The following is a 21171-nucleotide window of genomic DNA, read 5'->3' on the forward strand; positions in this document are numbered from 1 at the left end:
CCACCTGTCTCTGCCTCCCTAGTGCTGAGATTAAAGGCATGTGCCACCACCGCCCAGCATTTCTCAGGTTTGTATGATTGTATGTTTGTCCTGAACTTAGTGTATTCCATAATTTTTCCATAGCCATATATATTCCATAGAAGAATATATATATAATATTTCTCCCTCCCTTAGCCATCAGGAGATACACTCCCCTCACTCCTTCACAACATTTCCCTTATGACTCCACCTCTCAATCTTCCTAGACTCCACCCCTCAATCCTCCTAGACTCCACCTCTCAGTCCTCCTAGACTCCACCCCTCAAACCTCCTAGACTCCACCCCTCAACCCTTCTAGACTCCACCCCTCAAGTCCTCCTAGACTCCACCCCTCAAGTCCTCCTAGACTCCACCTCTCAGTCTTCCTAGACTCCACCCCTCAATCTTCCTAGACTCCACCCCTCAATACTTGTAGACTTCACCCCTCAATCTTCCTAGACTCCACCCTCCAATCCTTCTAGGTCTGGCTATTCTGTTCCTGCCTGTGTGTGGCATGCAGCCACTGTGTGTTGTTGTTCTATCTGTCCATCTGCAGGGAGTGTGTGTGAGGAAACACACCAACTAGCTGTCCCACCCACCTGGGACAGCTGGTGGAAGACACTTGACAGGTGGTACACTTTGGGGATACGGAGCTCAGTAAAGAAACTTCTCTGCTCAGTTCCTTGACCATCCCAGACTGACCCCTGCAGGATGCACTCTGTCCTGCTCAGGCAGATCCCTGAGTGATTCACTCACCCCCTGTCACCAGCAAGCCCCCATTTGCACCAATCCTGTAAACATTTACAGGGTGGAACCTCATCAAAGCTTAAGGCCCATTTTGAATATTTAATTAGCATCCACTCAATAAAATCTGATGGCTTTTTTTTTTTTTTTTTTTTTTTAACTAAACCGCAACATTTCCCCACACATCCCTTAAGTTAACTGGGCATGCATTCATTCAAAAGGTACTGTTTGAATATTGGATGTCAGATACTTGGCCCTGTCCCAAGTATCTGCTGTGTGCTCATTTCAGTCAGAAGAGCATGACGGTTACAGAAATGAATGCTGGAGATAAAAATGTGTGTCAGGTGGTGATTAATGTCCACGAGAGAAAAACAGCAGGCAAGAGCTGAGAGTCACCTGTCGGTGTGACACTTGGGAGCCACCCGAGGGAGTGACGGAGTGAGGCTCACAAAAGGACTTGGTTAGTGGATGGCAGGCCCACACGTCACCCCAGATCCATATCCAAAATTATGTTAAGTGAATAAAGCAAATCACAGACAGACAGGGGGTGATTGCTTGTATATGATGTCCCAGGAAGGCAGTTCCATAGAAATAACACAGTGAGCAGAGACCAGAGGTGGCAAGTCTGGGAAGGGACATTACTAGTCCTGGGTACAAAGTCTTAGGAGGCCGTGGGAGGATCCTTTTGATATCTAGGGACTGTACTCTGACCGTAGTAAATAACATGCAGGCCAGAGAGACAGCTCAGTGGGTAAAGGTGCTTGCTGCTCAGTCTGATGACCTGAGTTTCATCTCTGGGATCCACGTGGTAGAAGGAGAGAACTGATTCTTATAGGTTGTCATCTACTACCCCCCACCCCCAACCCGACAAATGTAATAGAAATAACATGACAAGGCCTTCCAAATTTTCATCATAGAATCATGATGAAAAATGATCTAGTGATGGATGAATGAATTAACGTAATTAAATCTTTCTATGGTGTATACAGTGATGTTGAAACATCACCCAACAGTCTGGACTGAAGTTCGTGGACTAGTCAGTAGGGATAGAGCTGTCCCCAGGGAAACCTGCAGCTGGTAACACCCACTCCACACCCCCTCCCCGACCTTGGAGATCAAATGTTACTACGTTGTCCTGGTTCACCTAGAACTCTATTATATAGACTGGGCTGGCTTCCTGGAGATCAGCCTGTTTCTGCCTCATGGGTGCTGGGAATGCTGGGAATAAAGGGGTGTGCTACCACCGCAGGCAACTGCCCACTTTTTATTTGCCACATTGCCTTTATAGTCTCTCTACAGTTGAGATGTTCAAAGCCAGCATGGAGGATGGCGGCGGCTCGCTACCCCAGCTGGTGAGGGTGCGGAAGTACCGTGGGCACCCTGTGGCCTGGGACCTTGTGGCTAGGCTCTCGCACCTGGCAGATGGTTCTGTTAAATGGTTTTTCTCTCCAGTTTTTGCAGTTGTCACTGAATCTGAAGGGGATAAATTCTCCCTTTATCCAAGGACAAATTGATACTAAAAGAAAACTCCTGGTTTTATTCTCAGCTTTGGAAACAAAAAAAGCCCTGTACTCAGCAATCTGTTTAATCTTTTGGGTTCAGATGGGGCTGAGGCCCCTCCCTGATGTCCTTCTAGGGTAGGGACGAGAGGACTGAAATGAGAAGAAAGTTATAAATCCCCTTTTCCCTGAACGGCACCTAGGCACCGAGCTAAAGGTCATTATTACAAACAGCCTGGAGGTCAAAGTCCAGTTTCTCTGGCTCTGGGAGGAGGGCTATCCACAGAACCATCTGGAACCTTCTGTAGTGAGGTGACCAGATAATAAGAGAAGTTGTCAGAGAGGGCAGGAGTTACTGCAGTCACCTTGCGTTTTGACGTCCCTTTTCCCTCCCCCATCCAGGAGCTGGAAAGCCTTTTCCCGTCCTCTTTAGGAAGCAAGCTGGACTCAGGACTCTTAATTCCCATTTAAAGTCAGGGCCATTGAGATGGATAATGATAGCTCAAGTTTATTGGGTGTTATTTTCTACTTTATCGTAGTAATCAGAACATTTATTGAACGTGTTACCTCTCTTCCAAGCCCCGAATTAAGGGCCTTATATGTTAGTCTCCATCTCCTGGACACTTGGTGCTGCCTTCCAGTCTGCAGAGGAGAAATTCAGTCGGGAGACAGCCCTGCCCAAGAGCACACAAGTGGGGAGACTTGGGGTGAGGGAGCTTTGTGCCTTGTGGCTGTGCTACTGGACACACTTTGTGGGGAAGGCAATTGTACGGGTGCTTCTTTGGGTGCATGCACACGTGCGTGCCTGAGTGTTGGAATGTTTGGAGCAAGGTGGATCAAGTCTTGGCTTCTGCTAAACTGAGGCACAGCTAAAAGGAAGTCTGACTTGGTGCTAAGCGTGTGTGTGTGTGTGTGTGTGTGTGTGTGTGTGTGTGTGTGTGTGGTCTGATTAAGGATGGCGTCAAACATCAGGGGGTGCCCTCGAATTCTGCAAGGCGGGTTGAAGAGACAGCATGGTCAGCTCTGGATGGGCAGGCATAGGTGACTTCTTTCCTGTGTTTTCCCAATGCTTGAACAAGACCCAGATCTTAGCGGAGCTCCAAGTGCGATCCACACCTGTGCTTACTAATATCGATAGAGATTTTGAAGGTGCTGGTGGGAATGAGCCCGCAATACATACATGTGCACCAAGTCACACCCGATCACACACACCCATCCACACCTACCCTTGTGCTTATTAATATTTTGCCTTAAAGATGTCTCCTTTTTTGTTTGTTTGTTTGTTTGGGTTTTTTGTTTTTGTTTTGTTTTGTTTTTTGAGACAGGGTTTCTCTGTGTAGCTCTGGCTATCCTGGAACTCACTCTGTAGACCAGGCTGGCCTCGAACTCAGAAATCCACCTGCCTCTGCCTCCCAAGTGCTGGGATTAAAGGTGTGCGCCACCATCGCCCGGCAGATGTCTCCTTTTTATTTACGTGTAGGTGTGTGAGGCTGCATGGGTTTATGTGTATAGGTGCCCGAGTAGGCCAGGGAGGGTGTTGGATCTCTTGGAATCGGAGTTACAGACGGTTGTGAGCTGTGTGATGTGAGTATTGGGAAAAGTCTCATAAGGGCAGTACATGCTTCTTAACTCACAGACCCCCTTGCTCTTATGAGACTTCGAGGGTGCTAATGAGAATAGACATGTATTATGTATGCCCTCAAACCTGCTCACAAACCACACTCACCCTCCTCGCTCACACCCATCCCTGTCCACTCTCACCCACGCATGCCTTACATGCCTACATGGACACACTCATACACATCCAAAGAATACGCACACATCACACGCATACACAAATCACACACATACACACATCGTGTGCTCACACATATCACGTGCATACACATATCACATGCATACACACATCACACACATACATATGTCACACACATACACATCACATGCATACAGACCTTCACCCCCCATTTCTACAATACCATTCACACATACACACACACTTGTGCACATTCACACTCACAAGCGTATGGTGACTATGAAAGCACAGAGCAGATGTCTTAACATTTGTAGACCCACACCCCATCCGCACTCCTGATACCCAAATCTCTCCACACTCGCATCCTCACGCACGTACTCACACCCTCACTCACTCCCTCACACGCTTGCTCACACCCTCACTCACCCCCTCACATGCTTGCTCACCCCCTCACACACTTGCTCCCCATCCTTCATTTATACCTATTCTTACTTCCTACACCTCCCCCCAATGCTCACTATCCTTCAATACCTATACCTGTTTACACCCCAATACTATCACACATATACTTATGCATGTGCGCATGCGCGCACACGTGCGCACACACTCACACACACACTTTCTCACCCCACCCATTTACACTCTCATCATTGCACTCACAGTCTCACCCTCACAACCTCTCCCACACTTAACACACACACACACACACACACACACACACACACACACACACACACACTTTCTTGCACAAGCATAAAGCCCCAGGCCAGTTTGGTCACCTTTTGATGGGAAAGTCCTGGAAAGGACACAACTGTTTCTAACAGACTGGTGTTAGGACCCAGAAAAGGCCAGAGTGGGACGGATATAAATAGAGGAGAACAAAGTTTGAGGCCCGCTGACATCACTCTGGCTCTCCACCCAAAGCCACGGGCTGGACTCTGGGCCAACGAGGTGTGGCGGAGTTCAGCTGCAGAGGGAGGCAGCACACACATCACTAAGCTCCAAGCTACGGGCTGAGCTCTGAGCTCCGACTTGAGACAGGAGGCAACTGATTGCCCACCAGCCCCAGGCCCAGGACACAGACTCCTGAGCCTGTAGGCACCCAGAGGTCCTGGCTTGCCCAGCAGCAGCCAGAGGCTTGGGGACTCTGGTGGAGCCGAGAAGGAGTGCTTATCCAACTCAGCACTGCGTCTAGCCTTCGGGTCCCCGAAGACTCCAGTTCGGAGAGGAGAATCGTCCCAGCTTGTTTCAGGCACTATACATCACAAACTTAGGGGACAGACTTTGTGGCCAGAAACTTGTGATGAAGATGTCCTTGTCCCCAGGAAGCAAGAGGTAGAGAAGTTCCCCTCGGGCTGTGGGGTATCCCATTGCCTGGCTCCCACCATGAAGGATCTTCCAGCATTCCCTTGCTACTGGGTCTGGCTATTCTGGTCCTTCTGCAGCTTCCAGGTAACGCCCTAGGCCACCAAGGCAGCTGGGGTGCACATCTTCAGGAGACTGTCCCAGCACTTATCCTGTGATCTTTCCTTGCAGGTGTGTAGCACTCAACCCAGAGCCCAGGAACATCCAGGTAAGCCTTCCCTCCCCAAGCCCCGGCTCTGATGGCTGTCTGCTTTTCTCCTTGCCTTTGGGGGTATACCAGAAATTATTTGTTTAACCCCTTGTTGAGATCCTCATCCCTAGAAAATACATCCTGTCCTTTGAGACAGGTGTGACCAGTGTCTTCAGGCTGAGAATGAGGAGGCTGGTCTCTGTCCCAGCTGCCTCTTGCTCCAGGTCAGGTGTTGTCATCTAATTAAGGAGACATGTCTTTCAGAATAGAGTGGCTTTTGCTCTTTCAACGTCACCCTTGTGCCTACTCAGGGCCACCACCATGGGCACCCTCCCTGGTGCCTCCAGTATCATGATGCTGCGAGCTGCCCTCCTGAATGTCCTGGACACCACCAAGTAGTACTTGCCACTTGTGCTGAACATGCAGAGAGGGTGGAGGGGCAGGACACCATTGGGACAATTGTCTTTGGCTGTTGTGACTCCCTTTTTAAAAGCAGGAGGATGATGCTTGTTGGAAGGATGGATCACAGCCCTGTTATAGATTAGAGGGTTGCCACATCTACAGTGGGGATGGATGGGAAGGGGCTTGCCGCCTGCTCGTGGCAGGTTCTCCGGGGCAGAGGTTCTTGTTGATGGTTCAGAGGCAAATGACAAGAACGTCTAGCCCATTTCTGGAAAAGCCTGGTGGGTCAGAGTAAAGAAGCCAGTGACTCAGAGCTCAGGGAGACTGGGATTTCCAGCAGAACTGATCAGTTAGGCCAGCCTACCTCTAAATGGGAGTCCTGCCCTATCGGTGCTTACACAAGCCAACATGGCAAACATGGTGAAGGATGGCAGAGAAGGTAGGAATCTGGAGACCAGACGTGAAAGTGTATTAGGGAAAGCTCTCTCTCCCTGCTGAGACTGAAGGCTGCCCCTCCCAATAGGCACCATCAACCTGTCAGATCTAGAACTATGCGTATCGCTGGTGTGAGAAAAGCAAGCTTCAAGAGTTTTCTCTAGAACGTGACCTCTGACTTATTTTCTGCACACATGCACAGAACCATACATGTCTGCACATACTTACATGTGTACACACCCACACTCCACACGCACACCAGCTAGCTCTCTGGACTCTATAAATGTCAGTGATGTGGCTTCAGGCTCTTTCTGTATGGACGCCTCACATCTAACCTGATGTCGGGTGGAACCAACACTCTTCTGGTTGAGCATTCTTCGTAGAACAGTAGCAGCCATTCGGCTGGGCCAGCTCATGTACACCACAGAAAAAGAAGGCAAAGAAGACGTAGCCTAAGGATGTCCAAAACTCAGGTCAGGGAGCCTAGGTGCCTCTCAGCATCCTGTTATCCAGAATGGCCATCCAGAGAGGGCTTCCGTCAGATCCCATCCTTACCCTCATCCCTAGTACTTCCTTTGTCCTCCCCCCTCCCTCTTCCCCTCCTGCCTCCCCCTCACCTTTTCTTTTCATTTCCCTCCTTCCTTCCTCCCTTCTATTTCTGTTCCTTGTTTATTTTATCCTCCCCGCTCTGCTTCCTCCCCGCCTCCCCCGCCCCCATCTTCTTTACGCTTTGGGTTTTGGCTACGTTTGTTTTCTATAATATTCAGCCTTCTCTGCAAGGCCACATTGGAGTTCTTGTCTTATGGAGGAGAAACCCCGATGGAGATTTTAGGAAAACCTGGTCTCTGCCAGCCTCCTCTCTCACCCCTACCTCCACCATGAGAGCCTCAGATGGGCACAGACTTGACATACGAACCAAGGGACTGTCCAGACATGGAGAGCGGCAGTCAGGGCGGGTTGTCACTTGCCAAGGAAGTGAGTGGCCTTGGGTTGCTTAAAGAAGGACATAGAGCCAGCCCCCTGGTTCTCCTCCCCAGTGTCATCTGCCCACTCTCACCTGCGGCACCTGCCAGGCAGCAACAAGCCCTTAGCTGGAGCAGTTAGTGCAAGCTCACGGGAATGAGATGACACCATCTGGAGGGATTTAGGGGAACTGACACCTAGGGGTCACCAGCAAGCACATGGACAGGGGTGTGGGAGGCCCTGATAGAGTTGTTATGCGCCTATATTGCCTCATCCTGGTTCTAACCCTGTGCGTTCTGCACGAGGTAGGGCTCAAAAAAGTCACCAACCATCTTCCATGCCCTGTCTGTGAAAAGATAGGATTGCCATCCTGCAAACAGAGTCCTGGCCGAGGCCGCCTGCATTTTTCTTCTTTCTATGTTTAGGTGTCTACTCTGACCAGGGTCACTGGATGGCTTCTGGATTCTTGCATTTATTACATTGAGCGCACTCTCAGTTTTAGAAGCCTCAAAATGGTGTAAGGCTCTTTGGCCTGCTGACACCTTCCGAATCTCCCTGTGACTGTGACTGTGACTGTGGGCTGTCACTGCAGCAGAATTATAGTAGCAGTAGTTGCAAGGGATCTTAGAGATCATCTACCAAGTTTCCACTTGATAGGGAAGCCAGGAGTGGAAGCTATTGAGGGGCATCCAGAGAGGACACTGACCCCCACACTTATCTGAGACCCCCTCACAGCTCAGAGACTCACTCACAGCCTTCTGCTCCCCAGGACGACCTAGGAAGCTCTGAGGTTGGTGGAACCAGATCCATAAATGGCATTCACCAAGATTGCAGGCCACTTGGTAAAAGTTTATAAACATGCCCTTTTATAGATGATGTTTGTAATGAGGGACTGGAAACTTGAGAAAAATAGCAAGCTGTGTTGTTACCTAGCTTCGTTCCAGGCCATCGGGACTGCTGTCTCCAGTCCAGCAGGCTTCAGGGTTCTACCCGGCATGCAAAACAAGCAATGACAGTCATTGTAATTCCATGTATTTACATGGTGGCTTATGAAGGACTTCTGCAACCCACTGGGTCACACCAGGAAGGCCATTCTCCATCTTTTGAGGGCCAGTCAAATATAATATGTGTTCACAGTGAAGTTTTTAAAAGAAAACTTCATGTGTGTGGATGATTCGCCTATATGTGTGTCCGTGTGTCGCACGTACGCCTGGATCCTGTGGAGGTCAGAAGAGGGCATCCGATCCCCTGGGACTGGAGTTGTAGATGGTTGTGAGCTGCCATGTGGGTGCTGGGACTCAAACCCATGTCCTTTTGCAAGAGCAGGTTGCTCTAGCCACTGAGCCATCTCTTCAGCCACCTTAATGGATAAAAAAATGTGAAGAAAAAAAAATCCCAATGTTTATTCCGTATCAAACACATGGAAATATAGCAAGTAGAGATTTTTCTGGGGGATGCTAGATTTATAAATATACTTCATGTGTATAATTACATTCTGTGGTCATTCTATGTTTATGTTTAATTATATCTTGTTTAGTTCTTCTTACACTCTATCATTCAGTCTACCTAAATAGTTATGTTTTTAATGACTGACATTTAAAACAGGAGTCTGCAAATGCAAAAACCCGAATTTCACACACACACACACACACACACACACACACACACGTTGTAATTTGATCCAGCAGAAACAGGACACAGAAGAGATGGACCCTCCTCCCCCTACTACCTCCAAAGATCAGGTTGACACATCCTGGCAGATCACTGAGATGGGAAAACAGGAGGAGGACTTGGAGCCAGGACACTTCATGAGGGGAACAGAGAACTGGATTAGAAAGAGGCTACTACGAAAAACATGGCAAACTATTCCAGACAGCAGGGATAGCAACATCCTTCAGGGAGACAAGCTTTGTGTTCCAGAGGCCAGCGTTAGCCGGCAGGGAGAGATCAACTGTTCCCCTGCAGAGAGGCTTTGGTGTCCCCATAGCAGAGTCCAAAGGGGCATTCCCTAAGGGAGGCCGCTGACCACATAGGAGCCAGGCTGGAAAGGGGAGAGATTGATTAGAGACATGGAGTCCTTGAGAGCTGGTGTTCGTCTCTCTCCCTTCTGTTTCTCTCCTCAAACTGACTTGACAGGAACATTAAATACACATGAAAAATGAATCCTGAAGAACTGGCTTATAATTGTGATGTAGACTAAAACCTTTCCTCCACTCCTCCTTTTTGTTTTGTTCTGTTGCCCCCCCCCTTCCATCTCTTCTGTCCTCTCTCCTCTTCCCTTCTCTTCTCTCTGCCTGCCCCACGCCATTATTTCCGGTCCCTGAAGTCATGTTATTGCCATCCCTGTGGGAGTCTGAGACAGCCCTGTGACTATCTGTGATGGGTTTGTCACCTTTGTGATTTGAAAACAGCCATAGATTTTTTTTCCCCACAAAAGAATGAGGCTGTCTCGCTCTTACGAAATTTTGAGCGCCATGGGTTATCCCGCCCTGTAGGGTGTTTAGAGACCTGCGGGCTGAATCTTATTAACACTGCACACATTTAATTAAAAAAAAAAAAAAAAAAAAAAAACCCAAACCCTGGCAATATTAGCATTTGGGGAAATTTCCAAATCAAATCGAAAACATCTGTATTTCTGACTTATCTTTCAAAAGTGGGACACCTGAATCAGCAGAATGTCGAACTGATATCGTATCAGCACTCGGAGGCAGAGTCGGAGGAAGGAGATTGTGAGCTCATAGTCACCCTGGTCCACTAAGAGAGGCCTTGCTTTAACAGAACAAAAAAACGAATTAGGGAAGCTCCTCTCTGGGAAGGAATAATTACCCAATTCTCAGCATTCCTTAGATGCCTGTGGTCCTGTGTCTAGGGTTGGGGGCCCTGTGAGATTTCCCCTTCTATGTTGGCAATGTCTATTGCTGTTGTGCTGGTTCAGGTCTGGTTTGTACAGCCATGCTGTTGAGAAATCACGGCTGAAGCTTCCTGGTCATTTCTAGGAGACGCAACCTCACAGGAGATTTCCCGGTGCTCTGGCCGTAGGAAATTTTCTATTTCTCTTCTAAGATGTTCCCTGAGCCCTAAGTGTAGAAGATATCATAGTGATATCAACCGGGACCAGCACCCCAAGGGCCACTTGTTCTATGCATTTGGGTTAGATGTGGTTGTTTGTAATGATCTCAATCTGATGCAAAAAGACGTTTCTTTAAAGATGCTAAAAGCTTCACTTTATCAAATAGGAAAATGGGAGACCTGGCGATTCCCGGAGAATCTCCACACAGTGTGACACTAGTCTGTTCTGGGGCCCGAGAGGCTGGCTGCCACTGCTTGCTTGTACCTCCTGCTCCAATGCTGAGCTGAGCATCACTTGGTGTAAACTGATCTGGTCTCTGTCCTGGCTCTTGTGTCCAGGCGCCTGGCTTGTTAAGCACCTGGAATGTCATCCTTTTCCCGACTCGCCTGCGCCCACACTACTTCTCCATGTAGTAGCCTTGACTCTGATTTCTGTATGCAGACAGATTTGTGTAGTCAGAGGATACTAAGAAGAGTGCAGAGACTCTGTCCTGTCGTGAGGTTCATGCCTACATTATGGTGACTCTACATAGCTCAAACCTCTTGTCCCATCTCTTTCAAATGGGCTTGTTTTATTTGGGGGGAACTCCATACCTTACTGGCCAGCCTTTCTGCCCAGAAGTGGCTGTAACCTTCATTAGAGATGGTAGGAGGGCCACCGTGTCCACATGGCTCGCCATGCAGAGTGGATTCTGAAGTCCCAACAGCTGCTCTTTGTGTAATAAATGTTCTTGCTGCTTCCCAATTTTTTTCTGACATGAATAGGATAAGAAGCCCGGGAGGGTTTTTTTTTTTAAAGCTGAATATTCTCAGTTCTGGCATCTCACAGCCAGAGACTACCCAGCACTGCTTCCTGGCTGCAAGTGGCCGTTAGGCCTTGGTTAGTTCCTTCAGGCTGAGGTGGAAGACTTTTTCCTGTACTTCACTTGCATCTGAGACTTGTGTCGGGACAGGAAAAGGATAGGAGGAAACTGTGAAGGTTAATATCATCAACTTGATAGGATTCAGAATCCGTCAGGAGGCTCGCCTCTGGGCATGAGTGAAGAGAGATCTCTAGATTAGGTTAACTGAGGTTAGGAAACTCAGCATGGCAGTTGGATCTCCATGGTTCTAACAAAGCACCCCGACCAAAAGCAATATATGGGAAGAAAGAGTTTATCTGGCTTACACCTCCAGGTCACAGTCCATCACTGAGGGAAGTCAGCCGGAAGTCAAGCAGAAACTGAGGAGAGCACCAGCATTTAGCTTGTTCTTTGGCATTGCTCAGCTAAGCTTCTATAGTGCACGGTGTGGCCCGCAGTGAGCCAGCCTCTCCCATATCAGTTAGCAGTTAAGACACTCCCCCACAGACACGCCCAATCAGATCTAGACAAATCAGCCCATTGAGGCTTTTTTCTCACATGATAGGCTGTGTCAAGTCGATAGAGGTAACTGGAACACTAAGTGTGGGCAGCACCATCCTATGGCCTCACTGCAAAGGTGGAAAGTGAGCTGAGAAGCAGCCTTTACTTCCTGTTGCTTTCTGACTCCCGACAAATTGTGAGCAGCTGCCTCAGACGCCACCACGATGCACCGCAGCCTCAAAGTGAGCCAGGAGAAACCCTTTCTGGAATTGCTCCTGTCCAGGCATTTTTATCCCAGCAGTGTGTAAAGTAATTAAGACACAACCTGGCAAACGGAGCTAGCCATCTGCGCTTCAAGAGATGAGGTATTTGGTACCCATTAAGGTGGAGTACTCTAGCTGTCATCCATGAGTGTAATGTGAACACTGACCCAAGACTATGCCTGAGGCCACTGTGATTTTTTGAAGCTGGGACTTCACAGTGTTTTGTCAAGGAAGGCATGTCATAGAGTTAGAGAACAGAATGTAACAGTAATATGAGTAATATGACCTCTTCTCTTTTCTCTTCTCTTTCTTCCTTCCATCCATTTTTCCTTTCTCCTCCTCCTCCTTTTTCTGAGACAGGGTCTCTCTACATACCCCTGGTTGTCCTGGAACTCACTGTTTAGATCAAGCTGGCCTCAAATTCACCTGCCTCTGCCTCCCGAGGTTAAGATTAAAGGCGCATGCCAGCGCATGTATGTGCGTGTACATGTGCATGTGCGTGTGCGCGCGTGTGCTGCCACCTCTGATTATCTCACTTTGATTTTTAAAAATGTATTTATTTTAGTCTTTTGAGACAGACTCTTTCTCTGTGGACCGAGCTGGCCTCCAACCCACTGTCTGCTGCCTCATCTTCTCCACTGCTGGGATGGACCATCTGTACGACCTTACCTGGCTAAACTAATGTAAAACCATTATTCATTGCTTGCTTCTCTTTCACATTGCTTTATCTGTGTGTGCGCACGAGCATGCCATAGTGCATCTGTGGAGGTCAGAGGACAGCTCACGGGGCTTGGTTCTCTCCCTCTATCCTGTGGAACCAGCAAGCAAACTCAGGTTGTCAGACTCGGAGGTGGTCCACAGTTACTCAGGGAGCCATCTCACTGATTCGATTTACTTTTAATTGGTTCACAAGAACATAGCCCTGGTTGTCCTGGAACTCACTGTTTAGATCAAGCTGGTCTCAAATTCACCTGCCTCTGCCTCCCAAGGTTAAGATTAAAGGCGCATGCCAGCGCATGTGTGTGGGTGTACATGTGCATGTACACATGCGTGTAATGTTAATGATGACCTTCTCTTGGTGTGGGCACACATCATAAGATCAGGTTAGACTGCCATTGCCATACATCACTCTTCATGGTAAAAAAAAAATAGTCAAACTCCGTTCCTTCCGATTGTTTTGTTTTTTCCAAGACAAGGTTTTGCTATGCCGCCCAGGCTGGCCTCAAAATCATGATCCTCCTGCCTCAGCTTCCTGAGAATGAGATGGGCTCCCTGCTAGCTTTTGAGATGCATGGCTGCTCTCTGTAGTCAGTCACTGGTGCAAACAGAACACACAAGGTGATAGACGTGGTTAAGTAATTGTGTGTGTGTGTGTGTGTGTTTAGAGACAATTTTCTCCTTCCTCTGTGGGATCTGGGGATTGAACTTAGATCAGGCTTGCCTAGAAAGCTTTTACCGGCCATCTTATCTCGTCAACCTGGTGTGTTTTTTATTGTTGCTGTTTTCTCCTAATGATACCAGTTAAAGAACACTGAAGGCATTTCATAGCCTCACACATCCCTAATTCTAGTACATCAGAGGTAGGGACAGGAGGATGATAGATTTGAGGCCAGCTTGGGCTAATAAGTAAGCCCACCCACTGTCAACAAACAAATCCACAAGTGTGTATGCGTGTGTGCGTGTGTGCGTGTGTGCGTGCATGTGTGTGTGTATGTGTGTGTGTGTTTTGCTGGGCATTGAGACCAAGGCCTTGTGTATCCTAGGCAAGCAGTCCACCAGCAAGTTTCCAAGGCAGCTCTTTCAAACGCCTCTCTGTCAAGCCACGCCCACCATTCTTTAGCCACGCCCCACTCACTCCATTCCATCCCTTCCTCCTTTCCTCCCACCCTTCCTTCCTCTCTTCCTTTCTTCTTTTTTCCTTTGGCTCCCTCCCTTTCCTCCCTCCTTCTTCCCTCCCTCCCCATTCCCTCCCTTCCCTCTGTTTTTCCTTTGGACCCCTCCTTCCCTCCCTTCCCCTCCCTTCCCCTCCCTTCTTCCTTCCTCCCTCCCTCCCTCTTTTTCTTCCTCTCTTCCTTCCTTCTTTTTTCCTTTGGCTCCCTCCCTTCTTTCCTCCCTCCTTCTTTCCTCACTTCCTCTCTTCCTTCTCTTTTTCCTTTGGCTCCCTCCCTTCTTCCCTCCCCCCACCTGCCTCCTCTTTCCTCTCCCTTCCCCTTCCCTCCTTCCCTTTCTCCCTTCCTTCTTCTGTTCTTTCTTCCTCCCCTCCTTTCTTCCTCCCCTCCTTTCTTCCTTCTGTCCTTCCCCCCTTCCTCTGATGCCTAAGCATTGAATCCAGGTCCTCATGCATATCATGTGAACACTCTCCCACTGACCCATATGCCCATCCCATAAGAAGTTTATTAATGTAGAAAATTGAATACATCTAAACAAAGATATCGATGTGTTTCTGTCATATATGTACTGTGCGGATGTTGCCTCACAGTTTGGTTCTATTTGTTTCCTGTATAGAAATTTACAAAATTAGTTAAATGTAAAAACCTCAGAGAGCTTCTATTTATTTATCTATTTATTTGAATCAGGGCCTTGTGCAGCCCAGGTTGATCTAGAACTCATTATGTCCTGGCAGCTGGCTCTGAACTTCTAATCCTTCTATCTCCCAAAAGGGAGGGAAGGACGGGTCGGGGCGATGGAGGTGAAGGAGCACTGGATACTTTAAAATGTTATTGCAGAAGGGCAGAGAGTGGTCCCTAAACCTTCATTATGTGCAGGCACAAGGCACAGGCCACTGCACCTGGCCCATCCTTGTTAATTTTTGAGACAGGATTTCTCTGTGTGTATCCCTGGAACTCTCTCCGTAGACCAGGCTGGCCTGGACTTTACAGAGATCCACCTGCCTCTGCCTCCCAAACTGAGATGAAAGCTGTGTGTATCTGGGAATCCTGTTTCTGGGAATCGGTTAAACTGCTTTGGCTCCTGGCGGGTCACGCTTGCGCTACGCCAGCCCAAGAGCTCTCCGGATTCTCAAATGAAACAAACACGCACACCAGCTAATTTTGATATGCCTTGACTAGCTCAATGACTAGGTACTTTTTAACCTCCCCCGGGGCTAGCAAACAGTCCCTTCCAGTATTCCTGGCTTAACACCTTCTAAACGTATATTTTATCTTTGCTGCCCTGTTACCTTCTGGAGAGCCTCTCATAGAGCTGAATTCTTCTTCTACCTACATTGCTGGATGATTTCTCTCCTGCAGCCCTTAAATCTGATCCCTCTGGTGATTCTCCTCTTCTTCTTCTTCTTCTTTCCCTTCCATCCCTTGGCCATGCAATCTAAAAGTCTTACCTTTGTCTCCCTGCCCAGCCATTGGTTGTACGGCAATTCTTTATTACCGGTCGAAGCCAGCTGGGGGCATGGACCCTCAGGTCTGGAAGCGTGACTTTTGGGAGCCGAATTAAGACAAAGCATTAGAACCAGTTCCCAACACCATCCCACTCACTTCCAGCACAGCCTTTGTGTTACACTCATTTTGAACCATCGGAACCTACCCGTGAGGTAGGAAATCATTTCTTCCCAGGCGCCCAATGACTTCAATACCTGTGGTGAATAAATCTTTGATTCAAAATGCCGCTTTTAGCATAAGCCAATTTTCTATATGCAGTGGAGCCACCTGTGCCCCCCCCCCACTGACCATCTGCCCATATTCGTGGTACCCAACACTTCTCACTGCAACCTCCCTGCTTGTCCAAAGCTCCACTCAAGACCTCTGCCATCCTCAGCTGTGCATCTGAGCAGCATCCCTGGTCCCCCGCCCTTACCCTCTTCCAGGTCCTCTTATTTATTCTTGGCTATTTCTATTCTTGTTTATTTTTTATTTTTATGTTTATGTACTGGGCAGTGTGGGACGCGTGTGTGTTTGTGTGTGTGTACTCTCATGGAGGACTTTGCGTGTCTTCTTTATTCTCTCACCTTTTGGCTAACTAGCTAGTCTGTGAGCTCCCAGGATCCCTTCTCTGTCTTCCCAACAGTGGGATTACCACCCTAATTTACCAAGCATTAACTACCACACCTGGTTTCCGGTGGGTCTGGGGAATAGAATAACTACTCAGTTATAACCCCCACAGGCAGTCAATTTGCCAACTGAGCCACACCCCCATCCCTCCAGCAGGAATTTCTCTTCTCCCCTTTACAAATAAGGGAAGGACGTGCTATCTTGCAGGTTACTGTTAGAAGACACAGGGGAGTGTTTGTCAAGCACCTCTGTGATGCCTGGAGAGACATTAGGGTTAGCAGCTACCTCTTGTAAAGTCATTTGAAACCTTGTTTCACTCTGTGGTCCAATTATATCAGATGTTGCCTCTAAAGCCACTCCAGGAAACATCCAGATAATAGGTGTTTCTATCTTTCCCCTTCTCTAATGGGCAGCTGCCCTGTACAGACAGACTTGGGGCTTTTGTTTTCCTGAGTTAGGAGACGTCCCTCCCTATTTGGCCTGTCCTATGCAATTAAGAAACTAGCCATTGATTTCTAATTTAAAGTGCTGGTTTTTGTTTAACGGGGAATGTGTATTGAATTTTTCCCAACGCCTTTCGGCCAGGTCCGTGGGCACCATGACAATTTCACTGTTCTTCAGTTTTCAGGTGCTCAGGTGACAGCTTCAATCTTCAGTCCCTGCCTCCCTAATTGTGATTTAAACTTTTCCGTCATCCTTCCTCTGCAGGGTTTGCGGTCTTGGCTTCTGCTTCTCATTACTGGCCATTGGAAAACGTGGATGGGATCTTGGACACAACTGGAGGTAGACGGGAGATGAGAATGCCTACAGGCATGGGGATAGGGCCTCACAGGGGCTTAGGGAAGACGGTAATGTCTCCAGGTACAAGGACAGCCCCTATGCTGAAGAGAGGGGCTCCAGGACACATTGGAGCTGGGGTGATCAAGATGGGCAAGCACTTTGTGGTTCACTGATGGTCACTGCCAAATATTTTATGGGACCATCTCTACATTATGACAGAAGGGCAGGGTTTCCTAAACCTTAATTAATGGTGTGGGTCTGGGTGTGTGTCTGTGGGTGCACGACTTGCCACAACAAGCTGGTGGGAGGCAGGTGCTATGGATCAGGATGAACTTTGACACACTTTCATGCTTTAAGGTCACAGAGCAAGATGTCCTCTGTCTACCAACCATCTAACCTACACACCCAGCCAGCATCTCCTAAGACGATCTTCCTGGTGCCAGGTCCACAGGAGGCATCAGGGTCTCGAACTTAAACAATGATACTGGAGAAACCAGGGACAGTTATGGGCATATCCATTCCATGGAGAACTCCCTTTAAAAGAGTATTGATTCAGAATGATTTTTGGAGGTTTTTACTTTTTTTTTTTTTTTTTTTTATGTAGGTGTTGCTCTTAAAATGGTCAAATGTGGACACACAGACACACAGATACACACTGTCATTGTTCTATAGATACACAGCTTCCCATGCAATACATTCAAAACACTGCTGGTGGCCATGTGGCCCACCTCAGCTCCCTGTCTTCTTCCTCACTGATGCGACTTAAGTGCGGTGGGAAGCCTCCACAGGAGGTTCTAAAGGCGTCTCCCCAAAACTTTGAAGCCTAGAGCCTAGGGAGATAGTTCAGTGAACAAAGGTGCTTGCTGTCAAGTTTCATAACTTGACAAGTTTCATAACTTCAATCCTGGGGACCTACGTGTTAAAAGAAATGAATCCTGAAGATTATCTTCTTATGGTAACATGGGTCCCCAAGGCATACCCAAGCCCCATTTTTAAAAAAAAAAAAAAAAAAAAAAAGCTGGCACTACGGTTCAGTGGAGAAAGGTACTTGTTATCAAGCATGACAACCAGAATCCAATCTCCAGGATGCACGAGATGGAGGGGAAAGATACATTCTCTTCAAGTTATACATTGACCCCTATATACATGCTGTGTCATATGAACGTGCGTACATGTGCACGCGTGCAATAGATAAGTGTTTATTTTAAATTTTATTTAAAGAACAAAATTATATATATATATATATATAATTATATATATATATAATTATATATATATATAATTAAAAGTAAATCAAAGCAAAAACCTTGATTCTAGAGCACCAGCTGAGGGCTTGGAGCTGGTGGTGGGCGGGGCCACTGCGAAGGGTTCTGTCTCCATCCTTCGTGGGCCCTCCCGTGTGGTAGGATTCCAGTGGCCCCTGCAGCCTGTACTGCAGCCAAGAATTTTCTCCACTCTATTTTAGTAAGGGTGGCAGTACCCCATGCCAGCTGGTGCGTTGGCTCTAGGGAAAACAGAGCATCGTTCTTTGTCAAAATCTGAACGTTTTTCTCCGGAAGTCTTTATTCTGAAGTCCCTGAGAGGCGATCACTTGATTAAGTGGAAGAGCGTTGTTCTGAACCCCAGGACCTCAGTTCCAGGTGTTTCACCCCTTTCCCCCTATGATCTCACTGCTGCTGATTAAGTTAGTAGCTTCGGGTGTTCTGAAGTCCCACGACATGCGGCAGGAACCGAATGTGTTGACTTGTGTTGAAATTGTCAATGCCTCTACGTCTGTCCCCACACTGTGCAATGTGGTCCTGGCACTGCGGCTTCCTGTCAGAGACCCCTCTTCCGTCTGTGTTGCCGGTCTGTGTGTGTCATCATGAGAGCAGCTCCCCAGGATGCAGAGACAGGTTGGGGTGTCCCTCATCACCTCTCAAGGCTGGGGACAGCTGGATGTCTCTGGATGCCACCTCCTGGATGCACAGCCCTTTTGTCCGTGGCCGAACCCTCTATTGTCTCGTCCACTGCCATCTCACGCAGCCGTTTTCCACAGTGTTTCTGTCTCATTGGTCCTTCACATCATAACCACATTCTCCGCTGTGTCTCCATGCTTCATACATGGCTGACTTCACTTTTACATCTCTCAACGAAGCATCCATCTGGGAGTGGGAGTCGGCCAAGTGAGAATGTTATCTACTAGACTCTGGCCATGGTCGGCTGTGACCCAGCTCGGGGGGGGGGGGGGGGGGGGCATTGGAACTGGCTATTGATTCTGCTGGAGAAACGTATGGGGAGCGTGGGGAGGAGAGGAGGACCAGGAGGAGGCCGGGTGAGAGATGTGCTGTTTCCGCTCATGTGTCTCACGTTGTCACTCATGTGTTGTCCTCTTTTGCCCTTTCACCCAGCGCTGCGAACCCTCAACCTCACTGTGCCTCTCTCCCACAATGCTACCTTTGTCTTTACCAATGACTCTGCCTACTCCAACTTGTCTGCGACCGTAGGTGAGCACCGGGGCTTGGTCCCGTCACATTTGGATCCCAGAGATGTATAAGAGCTGGTCTAATCTGATTCGGTAGGACCGACTCTCTTGGTTGGTAAAGGAGTGGGTGGCCAGGTACAAGCGGTGGAAATCCAGAGAGAGAGAGAGGCAGGGCGTTGAGAAAAGCCGAGCAGGCTTCTGGCTTAGGAAGCCTTCCTGATAGCGGTGTCTGGAATGGGTGGGGGCTCTTCCATGTTGCCAGGCTCTTTTTGAATCAGTCGCTTGATCTCAGAAGCAAAAACAAACACAGCCCAGATCTTTTCTAAACATTGAAAATGGATTTTTTTTCCTTTTTGGAGACAAGGTATAAGTAAGCCCAGGCTTGCCTCAAATTCTCTGTGTAGCTAAGGATGAACTTACAAACCCATTCCTCCTGCCTCCCCAGTGCTGGGATTCCAGGTGCACACCACCACGCTTGGCAGAAATTTCTGAACACATTGTGTTTGTGGAGTAGAGCTGGGTGGGGCGGTGGAGGTGGGCGGGGGGGGGGCCCGGTAACCCTGCCCAGCTCATGAAAACCGGAAGTTTGTTTTAAAAGGTATTCAAAAACTGGTCTCACAAATACCCTTTCAGCATTTCTATAGCTGCGTTCTGAAAACTCATTAGGAGCTGTTTTAGAAGACACGCCCACTCGAGTCACATGATTGTCAGTTAGACACCCAGAGCCTGTGATTCCCTTGAGCTCAGAGCTGAAGGGAGGCGAGCCTCCGATGGGATGGGCGTAGAAAGCCTGTTCAGATTGTGCCCGCCTCTCTCTATCTTTTCTTAGCCCGTCACCTGATTTCTCTCTCCACTGTGGGCTGTTTGGCATTTGTAAATGATTTTTACTAAGCTAGCAGTCTGTTTTTGGGGCCTGGGCAGTCTGATTCAATTATCTTGTGGCTAGTTATCCATTTAGCAAAGTGAGATATAGCTCTCTCATGGCAACCGATGGGATAAGTAGAACCAGAAAGTTTAAATGCTGGGGCCCTTGGGAGGAAGAGTCACATACCAAAGAGTATTGCATCTAGCCAGTGCTATGTGTGAGCAGAGTCTCCAGATCCTGAGTGTGAACTTGGCCAGGATCCAGAAGGACAGGCACCATTGCCTCCCCGATCCTACCTACACAGGTTGTGGCAATGTCTGTGCCTACTCATTCTGGTACATAGCAACACACACACACACACACACACACACACACACACACACACACAATCTTCACTTATCTGTCTGTAAAGCACACAACTGACTTTTGCCACATGACAAAACACATGAATGAGCTGTGTGGGAGACCTGGGTTTGAGGCTCTCCAGGATTGCTGTTGGCAGGTCCTTCTAGGACTTTCTAAATGGCACTGTGGCTCCTCTTGGGTCTGGACATGGCTCTACAGCTGAGGCTGTATACATGGAGACCCCGGGATGCTTCAGTGAGTACCTGGGAAGGCTAGGATGCAACAATGGCCCCCTCACACTTTTCCAGTGAGAGTGCTCCACTCAAAAAGCCCAGAGTGAGGCCGAGTGGGCGGGACTCTAATAGGAGGAGTGTGAGTGGCGTTTAGGGTTCCACAGTTAGCAAATATGTCTGTTACAATATTGTTACACGAAAATGTAGGTCATGCGGACCTGATGTTAATAGAAGGTAATAATTTATTCCCCACCACTTAAACCTATGAATCATTCACATTCTCACTATCAATAATTAAATATTAGTGAAAGCGATTGCTATCAGGGAATAGCATGGCATTATGAATGCGTTATGAGGGGCGCTAACGCTGGGCACTCATTTGTAAGTTGCTTGTAAGTCTGCTATGTGTCTTTAGTCTTCCAGTGGCAAGAGC

At 48.2% G+C, this 21171-nt stretch overlaps 1 protein-coding gene and 1 long non-coding RNA gene across 7 annotated transcripts in view; one reads left to right on the forward strand and one right to left on the reverse strand.

Annotated features, from left to right (window-relative positions):
* Positions 1–4932: 4932 nt before the first annotated feature.
* Adgrd1 (adhesion G protein-coupled receptor D1) overlaps positions 4933–21171 on the forward strand; it is a 115627-nt gene continuing 99388 nt past the window's right edge. The window contains exons 1-4 of one of the 4 annotated variants that reach the window (XM_076922995.1): positions 4933–5469; positions 5554–5590; positions 16760–16834; positions 19222–19317. In XM_076922995.1, coding sequence (XP_076779110.1) covers positions 5404–5469; positions 5554–5590; positions 16760–16834; positions 19222–19317 — 274 coding nt within the window. In that variant the 5' untranslated portion in view covers positions 4933–5403. Of the gene's footprint in view, positions 5470–5553; positions 5591–11951; positions 12150–16759; positions 16835–19221; positions 19318–21171 lie in introns of those variants that run through there. The other 3 variants (XM_076922996.1, XM_076922998.1, XM_076922997.1) reach the window with 3 other exon arrangements.
* LOC143437831 (uncharacterized) lies at positions 8389–11752 on the reverse strand. Of its 3 annotated transcripts, XR_013107072.1 has the most exons (4): positions 11036–11752; positions 10035–10141; positions 9102–9176; positions 8389–8732 (listed from the first exon to the last, which is right to left on the reverse strand). It is a non-coding gene; the product is annotated as an uncharacterized LOC143437831 (long non-coding RNA). The 3 variants fall into 3 exon arrangements; XR_013107071.1 differs by having other exon boundaries at positions 9102–10137; XR_013107070.1 differs by having other exon boundaries at positions 9102–10141.

Source organism: Arvicanthis niloticus, chromosome 24, assembly GCF_011762505.2.
Source record: "Arvicanthis niloticus isolate mArvNil1 chromosome 24, mArvNil1.pat.X, whole genome shotgun sequence".
Lineage (NCBI taxonomy): Eukaryota > Metazoa > Chordata > Mammalia > Rodentia > Muridae > Arvicanthis > Arvicanthis niloticus.